The 16,102-nt window shown below is 39.6% G+C and overlaps 1 protein-coding gene across 5 annotated transcripts in view; it reads right to left on the bottom strand.

Annotated features, from left to right (window-relative positions):
* GATAD2B (GATA zinc finger domain containing 2B) overlaps positions 1 to 16,102 on the bottom strand; it is an 83,739-nt gene that overhangs the window by 10,390 nt on the left and 57,247 nt on the right. For 4 of the 5 annotated variants that reach the window (XM_061405207.1, XM_061405215.1, XM_061405223.1 and 1 more), the window contains 3 exons: positions 5,172 to 5,507; positions 834 to 963; positions 111 to 242 (listed from right to left, as the gene is read on the bottom strand). In XM_061405207.1, the coding sequence (XP_061261191.1) occupies positions 111 to 242; positions 834 to 963; positions 5,172 to 5,507 (598 nt within the window). Of the gene's footprint in view, positions 1 to 110; positions 243 to 833; positions 964 to 5,171; positions 5,508 to 15,777; positions 15,958 to 16,102 lie in introns of those variants that run through there. The other variant, XM_061405242.1, reaches the window with a different exon arrangement.

The following is a 16,102-nucleotide window of genomic DNA, read 5'->3' as shown; positions in this document are numbered from 1 at the left end:
AAACCCCAGGGGACCAGAGAAGAATGAGCCACCCTGCCGAATCTACCTGGGGTAGCCCATTCTGTTTTTCTTTGCTTTCTGCTAGTCCTTTTATTTCTTGGGCACAGTACCTTCTGAACCACGTTCTCTTTCTGTAGCTGACTCTGTCTCAGTTTCTTTAACAGCACCAGTCGGGCTTCTTCCAATCGCAGCTCATCTCTCAGCTGCTTGATGAGTTGCTGCCGTTCTTCAATGCCTTTCCCCTGAGGAAACATGGAGACTATCAGCTATAGTAGCAGTTACTCAGAGTACACTCCTGCAAGATGATCTATTCTTCTAGGTCAAAAACCTTCATCTTCCACAAGAAGCACAGGTGCAATGGAAATTGTTACCTTTGTGTTCCTAGCACACAGTCTGGCACAGTGCCTGGTATTCGTTAGGTATTCAAAAATAGCTTACAGAATGAAAGAAGAGATCATATATAAATGCTAACCAGATTCCTGGCAGAAGAATGGCCAAAGGGAGATATTGCTTTCCTTGAAAATAATGTTCCTTAATCTTTTAAACCCATGTTTCCTCCAGAAATACATAAAAACTTAGGAATTCCTCCATATTTGGAGAGCCAGGATACAGTATAGAAGGTATTTCCAGCTAAGAGTTGAGTTTACATGATCTGAATTATGAAGTTTTCATTTTCCAAAGATAAACTACACTTTTCCAAACTTTCTTCTCCACTTGTAGTTATTTAGATCCAAAAAGTAAACACTGAAAGAAAAAAACCAGAAATGGGACTCTCAGGGAATTAAAAAGAATAGTAGAAGCAAGAAATGATGAAAGGAATCTCTTTTTTTTACCTTAAACATCTCTAGGTTGGCTGCTTTGAGTCTTTCTTCCATTCGGGAGCTGGAACGGGGGCTGGAAGCCTCATTATCAGACAAAACAATGATGTCTGGGGAGGGAGTTAGCCTTCCTCGGTCTGGTTCACTGGACAAGAAAAGGAAAAATTAAGCTATTTCCAACAAAGTTCATAGAAAATTTAAGAAAACTTTTCTACAATGAACAAAGAAATCCAAAGAAACTTAAGTCTGTTCTGATTCACCCAGGGAAGACAGAGACATCCAAATCAAAGGATAAAGAAGAAACCAAAATGGAAGTGTTGACAAAACCACAGCAAAAGAACTTTTCTCATCTAAATTCCTTATAGAGGATCCAGACACAAAGACACTGAATGGCTTTAGGAATGAAAGTAAAAGATAAGTGTTTTTATCATACCAATTTTAATAAAAATTCCAAGTGCTTTTCTTATAACTCAGTCTCCTTTTGGGTTGTCTTGAGGTTCAAGAAGGAAATGGTTAGCCTGACAGGGGAAGAAAGGCAAAGGCAGTAGAGCCTACTTGTCCACCCCAGGTACAAAGGACACGTTGCTAAGGGGGCATTATATCAGAATGATGATACTGGTAAGAACATGATCCTGGCTATCTGAAGATTTACAAGAAAGGAGGTTATGTGGCAACTCCAGTGAAGTCTGTCCTGTCAAGGGTAAACCAAAAGGCCAAAAAAGGGACTGTTGTCAGTGGCTTGAGAGAATGGACAGTGCTAAGTATAATGTCTACAGCCTTCTGGAGGATTGAAACTCCACAATTAAATGTATGGGTCTTGTACCTACTTGCAAGTTCTACTTACCATCTTCCCTCAGGAAAAAAACTGTCTCTGAAATGACTCTGAAATCTAAACCTTTCACACTGGCTATGCCCTCTGGCCAATCCTAGTTATTAGACAACTATAGTTTTGATCTTTCTGGGGCTAGTCTTAAAAGCATCTTGTCCCTCTAAAATAAAAAATGGCACTCACTTTTTAACACCTAGATAACAAGAATCCTGAAAATTCTAACTGCCTGAGATTCCCAAGTCAATGACCATATCCTATAATTCTCTCTTGATTTCTTAATTCAGATATCTTCGCTGACTACTTTTTCGAAATCTACAGTGTAGTCAGGAGTGTGTAGGTCTAAAACAATGTATTCTTAGGTCTTACTTAAACTTGTAACTCAAACCTTTTATAACCACAGATCTTTAGTCCTGAGAGCCTCTTGACCATTTCTCAGGGGTTCTTGTCTCAGATGCCATTGGGACTTGGATGCCTTTTGAACAAGGCACCTTGGATGGTTGGGATAGGCATTCAATTCCTCAACAGGGTAAAACGGAGGTTACTAAAACAACCAAGCTTAGATGAGGAAATAAATTAGGAAGACAGTGATAATAATAACTATCTTGGGAATTACTAAATTCATCTGTATCACTTTATAACCACTGGTCACAGACACAAGCTGAAAATGTTGGGTTACAGAAAAAAGAAGTCACTAAAGGGAGAAACGAACCTTTTATACTCTAACCTCCAGTTCCTGGAGTAATGGTCAGGCCTAAACATACTGCATTTTTATTTATCATTTCTATAGTCCTTCATGCCCCACCCCCATCCCTAACATGAGTAAACAACTTTGAGGTCTGGTAGATTTCCCTTTCTTCTACATGATTCCCCAATGTTTACATCAACAGTCAGAAGCTCTTTCCATCCTGGCCTGGCTGGATACACACCTCACAAATTATTTCTAACCTAAGGAATTCTTCCTTGCTCAAATGAGTGCCACCGATTACTTAAGGACTATCCAGCAACAGAATAAGCAGAGACATTACAGTATGGAGATTTTGGAATTGAGAGACATTTATCAGGAAGCTGTATCTGAGAAAGGAGAAGGCAATGGCAACCCACTCCAGTATTCTTGCCTGAAAAATCCCATGGATGGAGGAGACTGGTGGGCTGCAGTCCATGGGGTCACTAAGAGTCGGACACGACTGAGCGACTTCACTTTCCCTTTTCACTTTCATGCATTGGAGGAGGAAATGGCAACCCTCTCCAGTGTTCTTGCCTGGAGAATCCCAGGGACGGCAGGGCCTGGTGGGCTGCTGTCTCTGAGGTTGCACAGAGTCGGACACGACTGAAGTGACTTAGCAGTAGCAGCAGTATCTGAGAAAACCCTAAATGATATTTTATTCCCAAATATAACTGATGTATATTACATAAACAGCACAGATAAGGAAAAGCCCAAGTCAAGTTTCATTCCTCAATTTGTTTTTTTTTTACTTTTGACCTGGAACTCTAGCTTTTTCTTAAACTTTTCTGGGGACAGAAGTTATTTTGCTACTTTCCCAAACATACATATGATTTACAATACTTGCTGTTCTTAAGTATGCTGCTGCTGCTAAGTCGCTTCAGTCGTGTCCAACTCTGTGCAACCCCATAGACGGCAGCCCACCAGGCTCCCCGGTCCCTGGGATTCTCCAGGCAAGAACACTGGAGTGGGTTGCCATTTCCTTCTCCAATGCATGAAAATGAAAAGTGAAAGTGAAGTCACTCAGTCGTGTCTGACTCTTAGCGACCCCATGGACTGCAGCCTACCAGGCTCCTTGTCTATGGGATATTTCAGGCAAGAGTACTGGAGTGGGGTGCCATCGCCATCTCCATCTTAAGTGTGAAACCCTACCAATTAGATATTATTGAAAGCCAGACCTGCTGCTGCTATCACTTTGTAACTCAGACTGGCAGATTCTCAGAAACTATAAAACTCCTAATCTTTATCCAGGTAATAAAAACAAAACCAGAACTGCCATGTCTCGATAGCATTCCAAAACCTAAGCAGTGCTGGTTTCATGCATATCTTATTTCATGGATACCATAACTTACACAATTGATGGCAAAAAAAAGATATTTAGGCAATTATGATATGGCTATCGTGTCAAGAGCCCTTCCTTCTTTCTGCTTTTAAAGTCCCTCCTCCTTTTATTCATATCAAAGAAACCACTGTGAGCAATCTATCAATCTTATTTCTTCTTACAAAAAGCTTGAGGCTAAGTGGAAATAGCTGTTAGTGTATCTGGTCTGGTGAAAGGGAAGAAGAACGACAGAATAGACAGGGCCTATTTTTTTTCATGCAGAATGGGGATCTAGGTGGTTTACATCAAGCCTCTTTTCTTGGAGAACATGAAGAACAGTTCCTAGTTTCCAAAGAATCAAGTTTCAAAGTTTCAAAAGTTCAATCCTCTAATAAAATTAAATGCAATGGGAGAGTTTTCAGGGTACTCTAACTTTCAACAGAATTTATCTGTGATATAGTATAATTCCAACAACACTGAGATCTTACTAAAATGTGTAACAATGTTTCTATGAAAAATACATTTTCAGTTCCAAATTTGGATGTAAGGAATCCACCTAACATTTCTCCTCTTCATTGACCCCAGTGAAGGAGGATTAGTCATTTGCTCCAGAAGGTTAAGGGTGACTATGGGGCAAGTGGATTACTCAGGTGCATTATCTCACTCATCTAGTTTTCTTTTTTTCTAAAAAGGTCTAAGGATTAGTCTATAATATTTTGCTGATACTACATATTGCTCCCCCAAATTTTTCTCTTCTTCCACAACCTCTACAGAACTTTTCTGATGTTTCCTAAGGGTTTTTAATGCTATTACCAAGAATATTGTTCCCCTATTGGGTGTGATTAAAAAAAAATAACTCTGGGACAATACTAAAAGTTACCATGAAAAGGTAGAGAAAGAAACCTAAGATTGTAACCATTCCTTGTTTTTTCTTTCTTGCTATGTGTATGTGAGAGCAAGCACAAGCATGAGTGTACTTGTATAAGTGAATGTGTATGCATGTTTGGGGTGTGGGGAATGTGGCACAAATGAAGTAAAAAATGCAGATGATTAGCACATGAAGAAGATAGAACACACAAGAAAAGAGAGGCCCATACTCTTTGAGGTAATAAAAGTTGGGTATCCATAATAAACAGATCCCAAAACTCCTGGGATGATCTGAAGAAATGACTGTTTTTGCCTCCTACAACAGTCTAAAATTAGAGCGTAAGTATATTAACTCACTTCTAGTTGGGGTACCAACTCTTACTGCCTCCTTGATCCAGAAACGGCTACTTTATCTTAAGGATAATAATTTTTAGAGGCACTTATTTTCATTTGGAAACAAGTGGAATTCCTGGTCAAGCCAGATGGCACAGATACACCTTCATTCAAGAAGCTTTAGGAAGAAAAACCCCTTCCTCTCATTGGAATCCATTCCTTTTTCATAGGCTTAGTTTATGAGAAGACCTTAACTATGGAGGCAGTTGAATCAAGCCATACCTCCGTCTGGCACTCATATCTACGGGTTCATCATTGATGTTTTCTTTGCCTGGCCTTCCAGCAGTCCTGCTGTCTCCATGAGGCCTGAGATTCCCATTAAGCTTCTCTTCATAGCCCTTGACTCCACTGCCATCTTGTTTAGTGGGTAACTCATGTGGCACCTCAAGATTTGCCAAATCCTTTCGTTTGAGCAGTGCCAACATTTTCAGACGTTCCATGGCCTCATGCCCCTCCATTTTGAGTCGTTTAGCCAGGACATCATCTCGCTCATCAGCTGGATCCAAGCTCCGCTTCAACAGATTCAGGCGAAGAGCATCCTCTGTCATTCTATCCATCCTATGGAAAGAAACATTCGAGTGCAATCAGAATAAAGTCCCTTAAATAGTCCACAAGGAAAGAAGAATCACAGGCATATAAATGGAAGGTCAAAGTTAACTGAGCTAACGTTCTAACCCTATAGCTTCCTAGATGATCTGTATTAAAGGAGGTATCATCTCAACCTCAGCAGTGAAAGTAAACCTTCAAATGCCTTCCAGTAATCGAGGTTCTTACTGTACAGATGTCTGATACCAAAGACCATACTCACTGAGATAATCCATTAAGAGCCTACATCTCTCAAAAAAGTAAACATCCTTTTGTGACTGGTCTTTTGTGTATGCATGCTCAAAGTCAGATGCTTTGGTTTTAACTCTCCTGCCAAATTCTTCTCCTGGAAAAGACTCTTTTATGAACGGGAGGTTCCTCAGGTCACCCATGCATATCTTTAACTGGCCTATCTTACTTGATGGAGAAATATGAGAAAGATTAATTAGACAAAGGGCATCTAACAGGAACCCTCAGTTGTCTGGATACAGCAAGGGTCAGAGGGGCCCTCAAGTCTCTACAGATTCAGTATCTTAGGATACTTTGTTCAGCAAAGAACTCAGGCACATAGAAGATAGAAGGCACTACGTTCTTCACTCTCACAGCAAAATTATTACAGGCAAGCTACTTATCATTTTTCCTTCTCATTTTGATTTGTTACACTAACAAAATCTAGCTACAAAATTTCTCCAACACTTGCAAATCCAGGGTTACCTTCCTGGTAGGAAACAGCAATGTGACACTGGAAAGAAATCTCTGATGCATCAAAACACATGTTCAAACTGCTGTTTACTTTTACAGGTCAAGTACTTAAAAGTTACTTTACCTCCCCAAATCTCAATTTTCATCTGTAAAAGTGGGTACTCAGAAAAGCGTTCAGTAAAATTTAATTTCTATACCCTCAGGATATAACTTTCACACATAAGATACAAGATTCAGCTTGATAATTCACAGACTCAAATAGTAGGACAGAGCAGATTACCAATGTTAATTGGTGCTCTTACAAAGAAAAGTATGTGTGTGCTTGTGGCATCTTCCTTCCTGTAGTGCAGAGTAAAATATAACTCTTCTAATTATAATGAGGAAAAAGAGTAACCAACAAAAGAATTTCCAACAAAAGGAGACAGAACTTTTGGAGAATAGAGAGAAGTCAGAACTCAGACCTCTGAATTTTCAAGTCATGTTTCTTAACTCTCTTTTTCAAAGAACAGCCTTGTTGAGATATAATTCACATTTCATACAGTTCATCTATTTAAAGTGTATAATTAAGTGGCTTTTGGTATACCCACAGAGTTGTGCAATGATCACCACAATCAATTTTAGAATATTTTCATTATCTCCTCCTTAAAAAAAACCCCATACCCATTAGCAAGTCATTCTCTCCCCCCTTTACCTTTATACCTCACTCATAGAATTTATCTCTAAACTTGCCTATTTTGGACTTTCATATAAGTGGAATCATACAATATGTAGTCTGATTGGCTTCTTTCACTTACCATTATGTTTTTCAGATTCATTCATGTAGCATATATCATTGCTTCATGTTTTTTATGGTCTAATGATATTCTATTGTATGGATATATATTTTGTTTATTCATTTATCAATTGATAGACATTTGGGTCTTTCCCCCCCGTTTTAATTTTATTGGCTGCGCTGTGTGGCATGCAGGATCCTAATTCCCTGACGAGAGATAGAACTCATGCCCCCCGAGGTAGAAGCACGGAGTCTTAACCACTGGCTCACTAGGAAGTCCCCTACTTTTTACTATTATGAATACTGTACACACGTTTCTGTACGGACATGTCTTCATTTCTCTTGAATATATACCAACAAGTAGAATTGCTGGGTCCTATGGTATTTAACTTATATGCAGAGTACATCATGAGAAACGCTGGACTGCAAGAAACACAAGCTGGAATCAAGATTGCCGGGAGAAATATCAATAACCTCAGATATGCAGATGACACCACCCTTATGGCAGAAAGTGAAGAGGAACTCAAAAGCCTCTTGATGAAAGTGAAAGTGGAGAGTGAAAAAGTTGGCTTAAAGCTCAACATTCAGAAAACGAAGATCATGGCATCTGGTCCCATCACTTCATGGGAAATAGATGGGGAAACAGTGGAAACAGTGTCAGACTTTATTTTTGGGGGCTCCAAAATCACTGCAGATGGTGACTGCAGCCATGAAATTAAAAGACGCTTACTCCTTGGAAGGAAGGTTATGACCAACCTAGATGGCATATTCAAAAGCAGAGACATTACTTTGCCAACAAAGGTCCGTCTAGTCAAGGCTATGGTTTTTCCAGTGGTCATGTATGGATGTGAGAGCTGGACTGTGAAGAAGGCTGAGCGCCGAAGAATTGATGCTTTTGAACTGTGATGTTGGAGAAAACTCTTGAGAGTCCCTTGGACTGCAAGGAGATCCAACCAGTCCATTCTGAAGGAGATCAGCCCTGGGATTTCTTTGGAAGGAATGATGCTAAAGCTGAAACTCCAGTACTTTGGCCACCTCATGCAAAGAGTTGACTCATTGGAAAAGACTCTGATGCTGGGAGGGATTGGGGGCAGGAGGAGAAGGGGACGACAGAGGATGAGATGGCTGGATGGCATCACTGACTCGATGGACGTGAGTCTGAGTGAACTCTGGGAGTTGGTGATGGACAGGGAGGCCTGGCGTGCTGCGATTCATGGGGTCGCAAAGAGTCGGACACGACTGAGCAACTGAACTGAACTGATGGTAACTCTCTTTTTAACATTTTGAAGAATTGTTAGGCTGTTTTTCCGAAGTGGCTGCACCATTTTACATTACCACCAGCAGAGTATAAGGGCTCCAATTTCTCCGTATCCTCTTAATTCTCTTTAAACAGCTTCCGATATGAAACATATTATAACACATAGAAACACTCATTAGCTGCAGGTTCCCCAAAGATTTATTTTGACATGTGTTATTTCTGAAGTGGTTTACCTCTTCAGAAAAACACCCCCAGATGGACTGACTGGAAAGTTAAATGAACATCAAAAAGTTAAGCCCTAATTCCACAGTAACAATGTCTTGGGTAACTTGATCAACACCTCATAGTGAGAGTATGATTGAGAATACCATGAGGAATTGCAAAAGGTAAAAAATCAACTAATTATACACCTAGGTGAAAAAAGTACTTCAGTAAAGTACACAGCAAAATATATGAATGTGTGTTAATACAGTAGACTGTTTTGAGATAAATTATATTTATGCGCACTGAGGGAATGACAAAATGATAAAATTCAACCACCTGGTGCTGGCTGGAAATTGGGATGCCATCATTAGCTTGGCTTCTTCAACTGATGGTTATACAAATAACTAAGTCAGTTCAAATAACTTCCCCCTTTATTATAATGACATAAATGGGTACACTGCAAGTTGTGAGAAACCAGAACCAGATATTTGAATGTCTGAGGTAAGCAATCTTTCCCAACAGATGGCTTGACAACTCTGATTAAATTTTCCTTGCCCACTCTTGACTTTACTGACCCAATTGTATGTACTCACAGCCATGCCTGCCTCAAAATACAATGAGATATGGATGACTCTTTAAAACAACCAGATTAAATGAAGTCAGCCAGATAGAGAAGGATATAAGTATTTTACAGTTCCACTTATATGAGTTACCTAAGGCATATTCCCCCTGGAGGAGGGCATGGCAACCCACTCTAGTATTCTTGCCTGGAGAATCCCATGGATAAGAGGAACCTGGTGGGCCACAGCCCATAGGGTCAAGAAGAGTCAGACATGACTGAAGTGACTCAGCAAGGCATATTCAAGGAGACAAAGCAGAATAGAGGGTATCAGTGACTTGGGGTGGAGAGAAGGTAGTGAGGAGTTACTATTTAATGGGAACATTGTCTCTGGGATGAAGAAAAAGTTCTTAAATGAATAGTAGTGACAGCTGCACAACACTGTGAAAGTAATAAAAACTGAATTCAACATTTAAAAATGGTTAAACTAGGGACTTCCCTGAGGTCCAGAGGCTAAGACTTTGTGCTTGCAAAGCAGGGGGCTCAGGTCTGATCCCTGGTCAGGGAACTAGATCCCACATGCTACTACTAACACCTGGTGTAGTCAAATAAATAAATCAGATAAAAAATAAATATTAAAAAAATAAAAACAAAAAAGGTTAAAACAGTAAATTTTATGTTATGTATAGCTTGCCACAACAAGGGAAAAAATCCAATTTAGTAAAAACAGATGAAAAAAGGCCATGAGTGGTATTTTCAGGGTGATGAAAATGTTCTAAAGCTAGATTGTAGTTATAGCCACAGAACTCTGTATATTTATTTTAAAGAAGAACTGCTGAATCATACACTTATACGCCAATAAAGCTGTAAAAATAATATTCAGTGTGAGCTGAGTTAGTGCTAAGTTGCTTCAGTTGTGTTCCACTCTTTGCAACCCCATGGACTGTGGCCCACCAGGCTCCTTTGTCCATGGGCTTCTCCAGGCATGAATAATGGAGTGGGTTGCCATTTCCTGCTCCAATGTTAAGCTGGTCACACACAAATTCCTCTCCAAAAAGAAAAACAAAAATTCTGTAAAATGAATGTTGTATGTTGTCTTTTAACACCTAATCAAACTTTTCTGCTTTTTCCAGGTTTCAAATAATAACCATATTTCTTAAGTACCTACTTAAAAGCCAAACGTGTTACTAGACACTTTATCATGCTTCCTTATTTAAATCTCTTCACAAGTTACTAAGTGGTATTATCTCTACTTTAGAGGTGGAAAAAGTGTCAAATCAAGTATCCTAAGACTGGAAAGCTTTAGACAGTGAATCTAGAATTCCAAAGCATGTCTAGCTCACTTCAAAAATCTATTACAGGGCTTCCCTGGTGGCTCAATGGTAAAGAATCTGCCTGCCAATGTAGGAGACATGGGTTTGATCCCTGGTCTGGGAAGATCCCACATGCCATGGGCACTGCAACTAGAGTGTAGCCCCTGCTCTCCACAACTAGAGAAAAGCCCACACAGCAACAAAGACCTGGCACAGTCAAATATAAATAAGTAAAACTGAAAAAAAATCATCCACACTAAAAAAATCCTAAAAAAAAAATCTATTATATATTTTACAGCTATTCCTCCCCACCCTGCCAAAAAAAAATCTATTATACAGTACATCTCCCTGCTCAGAGCAAAATAATCTTAAGAAGCAGTGTTGTGGATTCATGCATTTGCACATGTATCCAACCCATCCATCCCCCACAGACATTAAATATATACAATGTGCCAAGTTCTGGGTTAGGTACTAGAAGTAAAGGTGAAAAAAAGACCAGGTTACTGTCTTTAACAATTTCATTCTGACAGGAGACAGATGTGTATGTAACTAAAGTACTCAGATGTTACAAGAACTCATTATCTCTGCCTTTGCTATATCCTGCTTTTTCTTCCTCATACTGAATTCAATTCATCCAGAGGCAAAAACTAGAAGCCTGGAAATCATCCTTAACTTTCCCAGACTCTTAAATCTAAGTCACTAAGTCCTATCAATTCTATTACCTTCCTCTCAATGAGAAAATTTAGCCATTCTCTTGTATAAGGGATGTTCCCAACACAGGGACTGAACCTGGGTCTCCTGCATTGCAGGCGGATTCTCTACCTTCTGAGCCACCAGGGAAGCCCCAAATGAGAAAACAGGTAGTGCTGGCATGTTGCTATTGGCAGCCCTCTTGGTCATGAGGGAAGGCAGTCTGCAGATAAAGCAGATGCTGTGCACTGAAGAACATTGAGAGGAGAGCTAATCACATAGCTGTGCCACCAAATCAAACTACTCTGAAGCTAGTCCTATTAAACAGACCAACAAATTCCTTTCATGTTTAAGCCAGTATGAACTGGATTTTCTGTTACCTAAACTGAAAATATCCAACTGGATAGACAGCTCTGTCAGAAATGCTGAAATGAAATCAAGGTGGAGATACCCAATAAACAAGTGAATATATGGTACACAAACAAGAGCACCAGAGTTCAGGCCAGAGCTGGAGATAAATATTTGAACAGGTAAAGAAGAAATTCTTTCATTATTATTTCATTATAACTGAAATAATGTATGGGGATGAATGAAACTGAATATACAGTCGGAGGAAGAGCCAAGGGTAGAGCTTGGGCAATACCTACATTTAAGGATTGGTTGGTCAGAGGAAACTAAGAGAGCTAAGGGAAAACTAGGAAAGCATGACACGTCAACAAATGAAAGAGTACCTGTGTCCAACAATTACAGCAGAAGAATGTCCAGCTTTAAATTCATTGCTAACTGTTGTAAAAAATAATGGCCAGATGGTGACACAGCTTTAGAGTCATGCTTGTCAGGTTTTCAACTCACTGTTACCCCCAAATCAAAATACAGGTCTGCAGTGAAGACTTTTAGAAGAGCTTGAAATGGAAGAGGAAGGAGGGTTAGAGGTGAGCAAAACGAATTAATATCTACTGAGTCGATTGCTATTTAGTAGGCAATATATAAGGCCCTGTATATGTATTTCCTCATTTAATCACATTAAAGTTTTTTTTTTAGTGAACTAAACATTATAGATTGGGCTTCCCTGAAAGCTCAGTTGGTAAAGAATCCACCTGCAATGCAGGAGACCCTGGTTCAATTCCTGGGTCGGGAAGATCCCCTGGAGAAGGGATATGGAGGAGGAAATGGCAACCCGCTCCAGTATTCTTGCCTAGAGAATCCCATGGACAGAGGAGGCTGGCAGACTACAGTCCATGGGGTCATGAAGAGTCAGACATGACTGCAGTGACTTGGCATGCATACAAACATTACAGATACAGTTGAAGCACCCTGTGTAACTTTCCCACCAAACCATTCTACCCTCCCTTCTTCCCTCCTCAGAGAAAGGCATTATAGTGGATTTGTTATCATTCTAGTACATATATGAAAGAAAGTGAAAGTGAAGTAGCTCAGTCGTGTCCGACTCTTTGCGACCCCATGGACTGTAGCTTACCAGGCTTCTCAGTCCATGGGATTTTCCAGGCAAGAGTACTGCAGTGGGTTGCCATTTCCTTCTCCTGGGGATCTTCCTGACCCAGGGATCAAACCCAAGTCTCCCGCATTGTAGGCAGACGCTTTACCCTCTGAGCCACCAGGGAGAATATATAGTATAGTTTGTATATTTTATTTGTTTAGGATCTTAGTTCCCTGACGAGGACTCAAATCCAGGTCCCCTTAAGTGGAAGGGTGGGGTCCTAACCACTGGACCACCAGGGAATTCCTTAGTTTGTGTAATTTTAAAAGTAGTTCTTATATGTATCCTTTTTCATTTGCTTTTTTAATGCTTAATTTTTAATATTTAAAATTTATCCAAGTAAATATATGAAGCTCTAGTTAATTTGTTTTAACTGCTGTGTAGAATTCCATAGCAAAAAATACTTGATTTAGTAATGCTCTCTCCAGTTCAGCATTTAGGCACCAATTTGTTGATGTTAAAACCAATGCTGTGATTTCCGCTTCTAGTCAAGATGGTGTAACACAGGCCAGATATGACCGCTCATCTGAAACAAAAAACCTCTAGACAAAACACCTGAAACAAAGTCTTCAAGACACTGGACATGAGGCTACCAAGGACAGTGATCCCAGAGGGACAGGACACAAATGCAATAAGCTCTGTAACTCACTTGTTCACTGCCACAGGAGCATTTCTAGGACACGATGCAGGGATGGGAAACGAGGAGAGCCAGGCAGACTCTTGAGTTGAAGAGATGGAGATGAGGGTGTAAGGGTACAGTGAGACAAAGACAGCTACATTTCAAAAAGGACAAAGTACCACAGAAGTTAAGAGCTGCTGAAAGATGGCTATCATAAAAAAGACAGGTGAAGTACTGGGCACGTAGAGAAAGTAGAATCTTCACACACTGCTGGTAGGAATGTAAAATGATACAGTCACTTTGGAAATTGCTTGGCAGTTCCTCACACAGTTAAACATAGAGTTACCATATAACACAGCAATTCCACTGCTAGGAGAACCAAAAAACATTATCTCTACACAAAGATCTGTACATGAGTGCTCATAGCAGCATTATTCATAATAGCTGAAAAGTGGAAACAACCCAAACGTCCATTAACTGATGAACAGATAAACAAAATGTGGTATATTCATACAATGATACACAGTCATTGTATAAACACTGTATAATAGCCATAAAAAGGAATGAAGTGCTGATACATGTTACAACATAGATGAACCCTGAAAACACTATCCTAGAGCAACTGAACTGAACTGAACTGAAGTAAAGGATGCCAGTCACAAAAGGCCCTATATTGTATGATTCCCTTTACATGAAAAGGCAAATCTATGGAAACAAAGTAGCCAGTGGTTGCCTAGAGCTGAGGAGAGGGGCAAAATAGAGAATGACTGCTAAGGGGTAGGTGTGTTCTGTTTGGAGTGATGAAAATGTTCTAATTTTAGATTGTGGTAACATTTGCACAACTCTGACTATACTAAAACCATTGAACTGTATATAAATGGGTGAATCTTATGGTATGTGAAATATATCTCAATAAAGATGTTTAAAAACACAAGGGATGATAACAAGAGCAGATTCGATTATTAAAGGAAAAAAAAAGACTACTGAACCAGAAGATATGGCAATAAAAATTATCCAAAATTAAACAAAGAGAAAAAATTAAAAAAATAAAAGTCTCAGGGGACTAGAGGACAACTTGAAGCAGCCAAGTATACAGATTTAACTGGAGTCTCTCAAAGACTGGAGAGAGATGAAGCGCACAGAAAAAAAAATATGAAGAAATAATGGCCAAATGAATAAATGATGAAAACTCTAGGTCTACAAATCCAAGAATCTCAACAAACCCCAAGCATGAGAAACATGGGGGGAAAAAAGCCCACACCAAGGGACAGCATAATCAAATTGCTCAAAACTACTATAAACAGACTTCCCCGGTGGTCCAGTGGTTAAGAATTTGCCAATGCAGAGGACACAGGTTCAATTCCTGTTCTGAGAAGATTCCACATACCTTGGGGCAACTAAACCCCTGCATGGCTATGACTAAAACCTGCACATTTAGCGTCTACGCGCTGCAATACGAGAAGCCACAACAACGAGAAGCCTGCGCACAGAAACGAAGACCCAGTGTAGCACCCCCCCCCAAAAAAAAACAAAAAGAACTACTACAAAATCTTGAAAGCAGCCAAAGTGAGAGAAGGAAAAGATATGTTTACGTGTAAAGACAAGGATAACATCAGATTTCTTGATGGAAACAATGCAAAAGAGAACACAGCAACATCTTTAAAATACTGAAAGAGAAAGTATCTGACAATCTAAAACACCATACCTGCAAAAAGTTCTTTTAAAAACAAAGATGAAATAAAGACTTTTTCAGTCTTTTAAAATTTCCTTTATCAATCTTCTCTTTTACAATTTATATTTATTTGTATCATAAAAGTTCCACTAGGACTTCCAGGATGACTTCCCTGGTCATTCAGCGGTAAAGAATCCATCTGCCAATGCAGGGGACATGGGTTCGATCCCTGGTCTAGGGATACTCCACATGCCTTGGGGCAACTAATCCTGTATGCCACAACTACCGAGTCCCAGCTCTGGAGCCTGCAAGCTGCAAATACTGAGCCCACACACCACAACTAATGCACCCAGGCACTCTAGAGCCTGTGCTCCACAACAAGAGAAGTCACCGCAGTGAGAAGCCCTCACATTGCAACTATCTGGCAGCCCAAGCTCACAGCGACTAGAGAAAGCCCTCCTGTAGCAACAAAGATCCAGTGAAGTGAAGTAAGTAAATACAATGTTTCTTAAAATTTCTTCTAATTATAGCCTCAAAGCTTATTTTGTCTGAAAACTATATACATAGTTCTGTTATACACAAAGTAGGTAAGCAACAAGGATTTACTGTGTAGTACAGGAATTATATTCAATATCATATAATAAACTATAATGGAAAATAATCTGAATTACTCTGCATTACATCTGAAACAGCGTTATGAATCAATTATACTTCAATTTTTAGAAAAAGTATTATTAACTACAGTCACCATGCTATATGTCACATCTCCATGACGTATTTTATAATTGGAAGTTTGTAGCTTTTGATCCCCTCCCCTCATTTTTTGTCTCACTCCTCCCACCCCACGGGGCAACCACCAATCTGTCCTCTGCACCCAAGAGTTGGTGTTTTTGTTTTGTTTAGATTCAACATATCAGTGAGATTATACAGCATTTATCTTTTTCTCTCTGACTTACTTCACTGAGCATAATGCCCGCAAGGTCCATCCATGTTGTCACAAATGGCAAGATTTCTTTTCACGGCTAATAATTCCATTTTGTGTGTGTGCATGTACACACACACAGCATTTTGTTTACCTATTCATCCACTGATGGGACACTCAGGTTGCTTCCATGTCTTCACTATTGCAAATAATACTGCAAAAAACATGAGGGTGCATTATCTTTTCAAGTTAGTATTTTTGTTTCCTTTAGATAAATACCCAGAAGTGGAACTGCTGGATGATATGGTAGCTCTAGTTTCAATTTTTTTTTTTTTTTAGGAACCTCCATACTGTTTTTC

Source organism: Bos javanicus, chromosome 3 (assembly GCF_032452875.1).
Source record: "Bos javanicus breed banteng chromosome 3, ARS-OSU_banteng_1.0, whole genome shotgun sequence".
Classification (NCBI taxonomy): Eukaryota; Metazoa; Chordata; class Mammalia; order Artiodactyla; family Bovidae; genus Bos; species Bos javanicus.
Note: the sequence above shows the minus strand (reverse complement) of the source record. Positions and strands in the feature narration are given on the sequence as shown.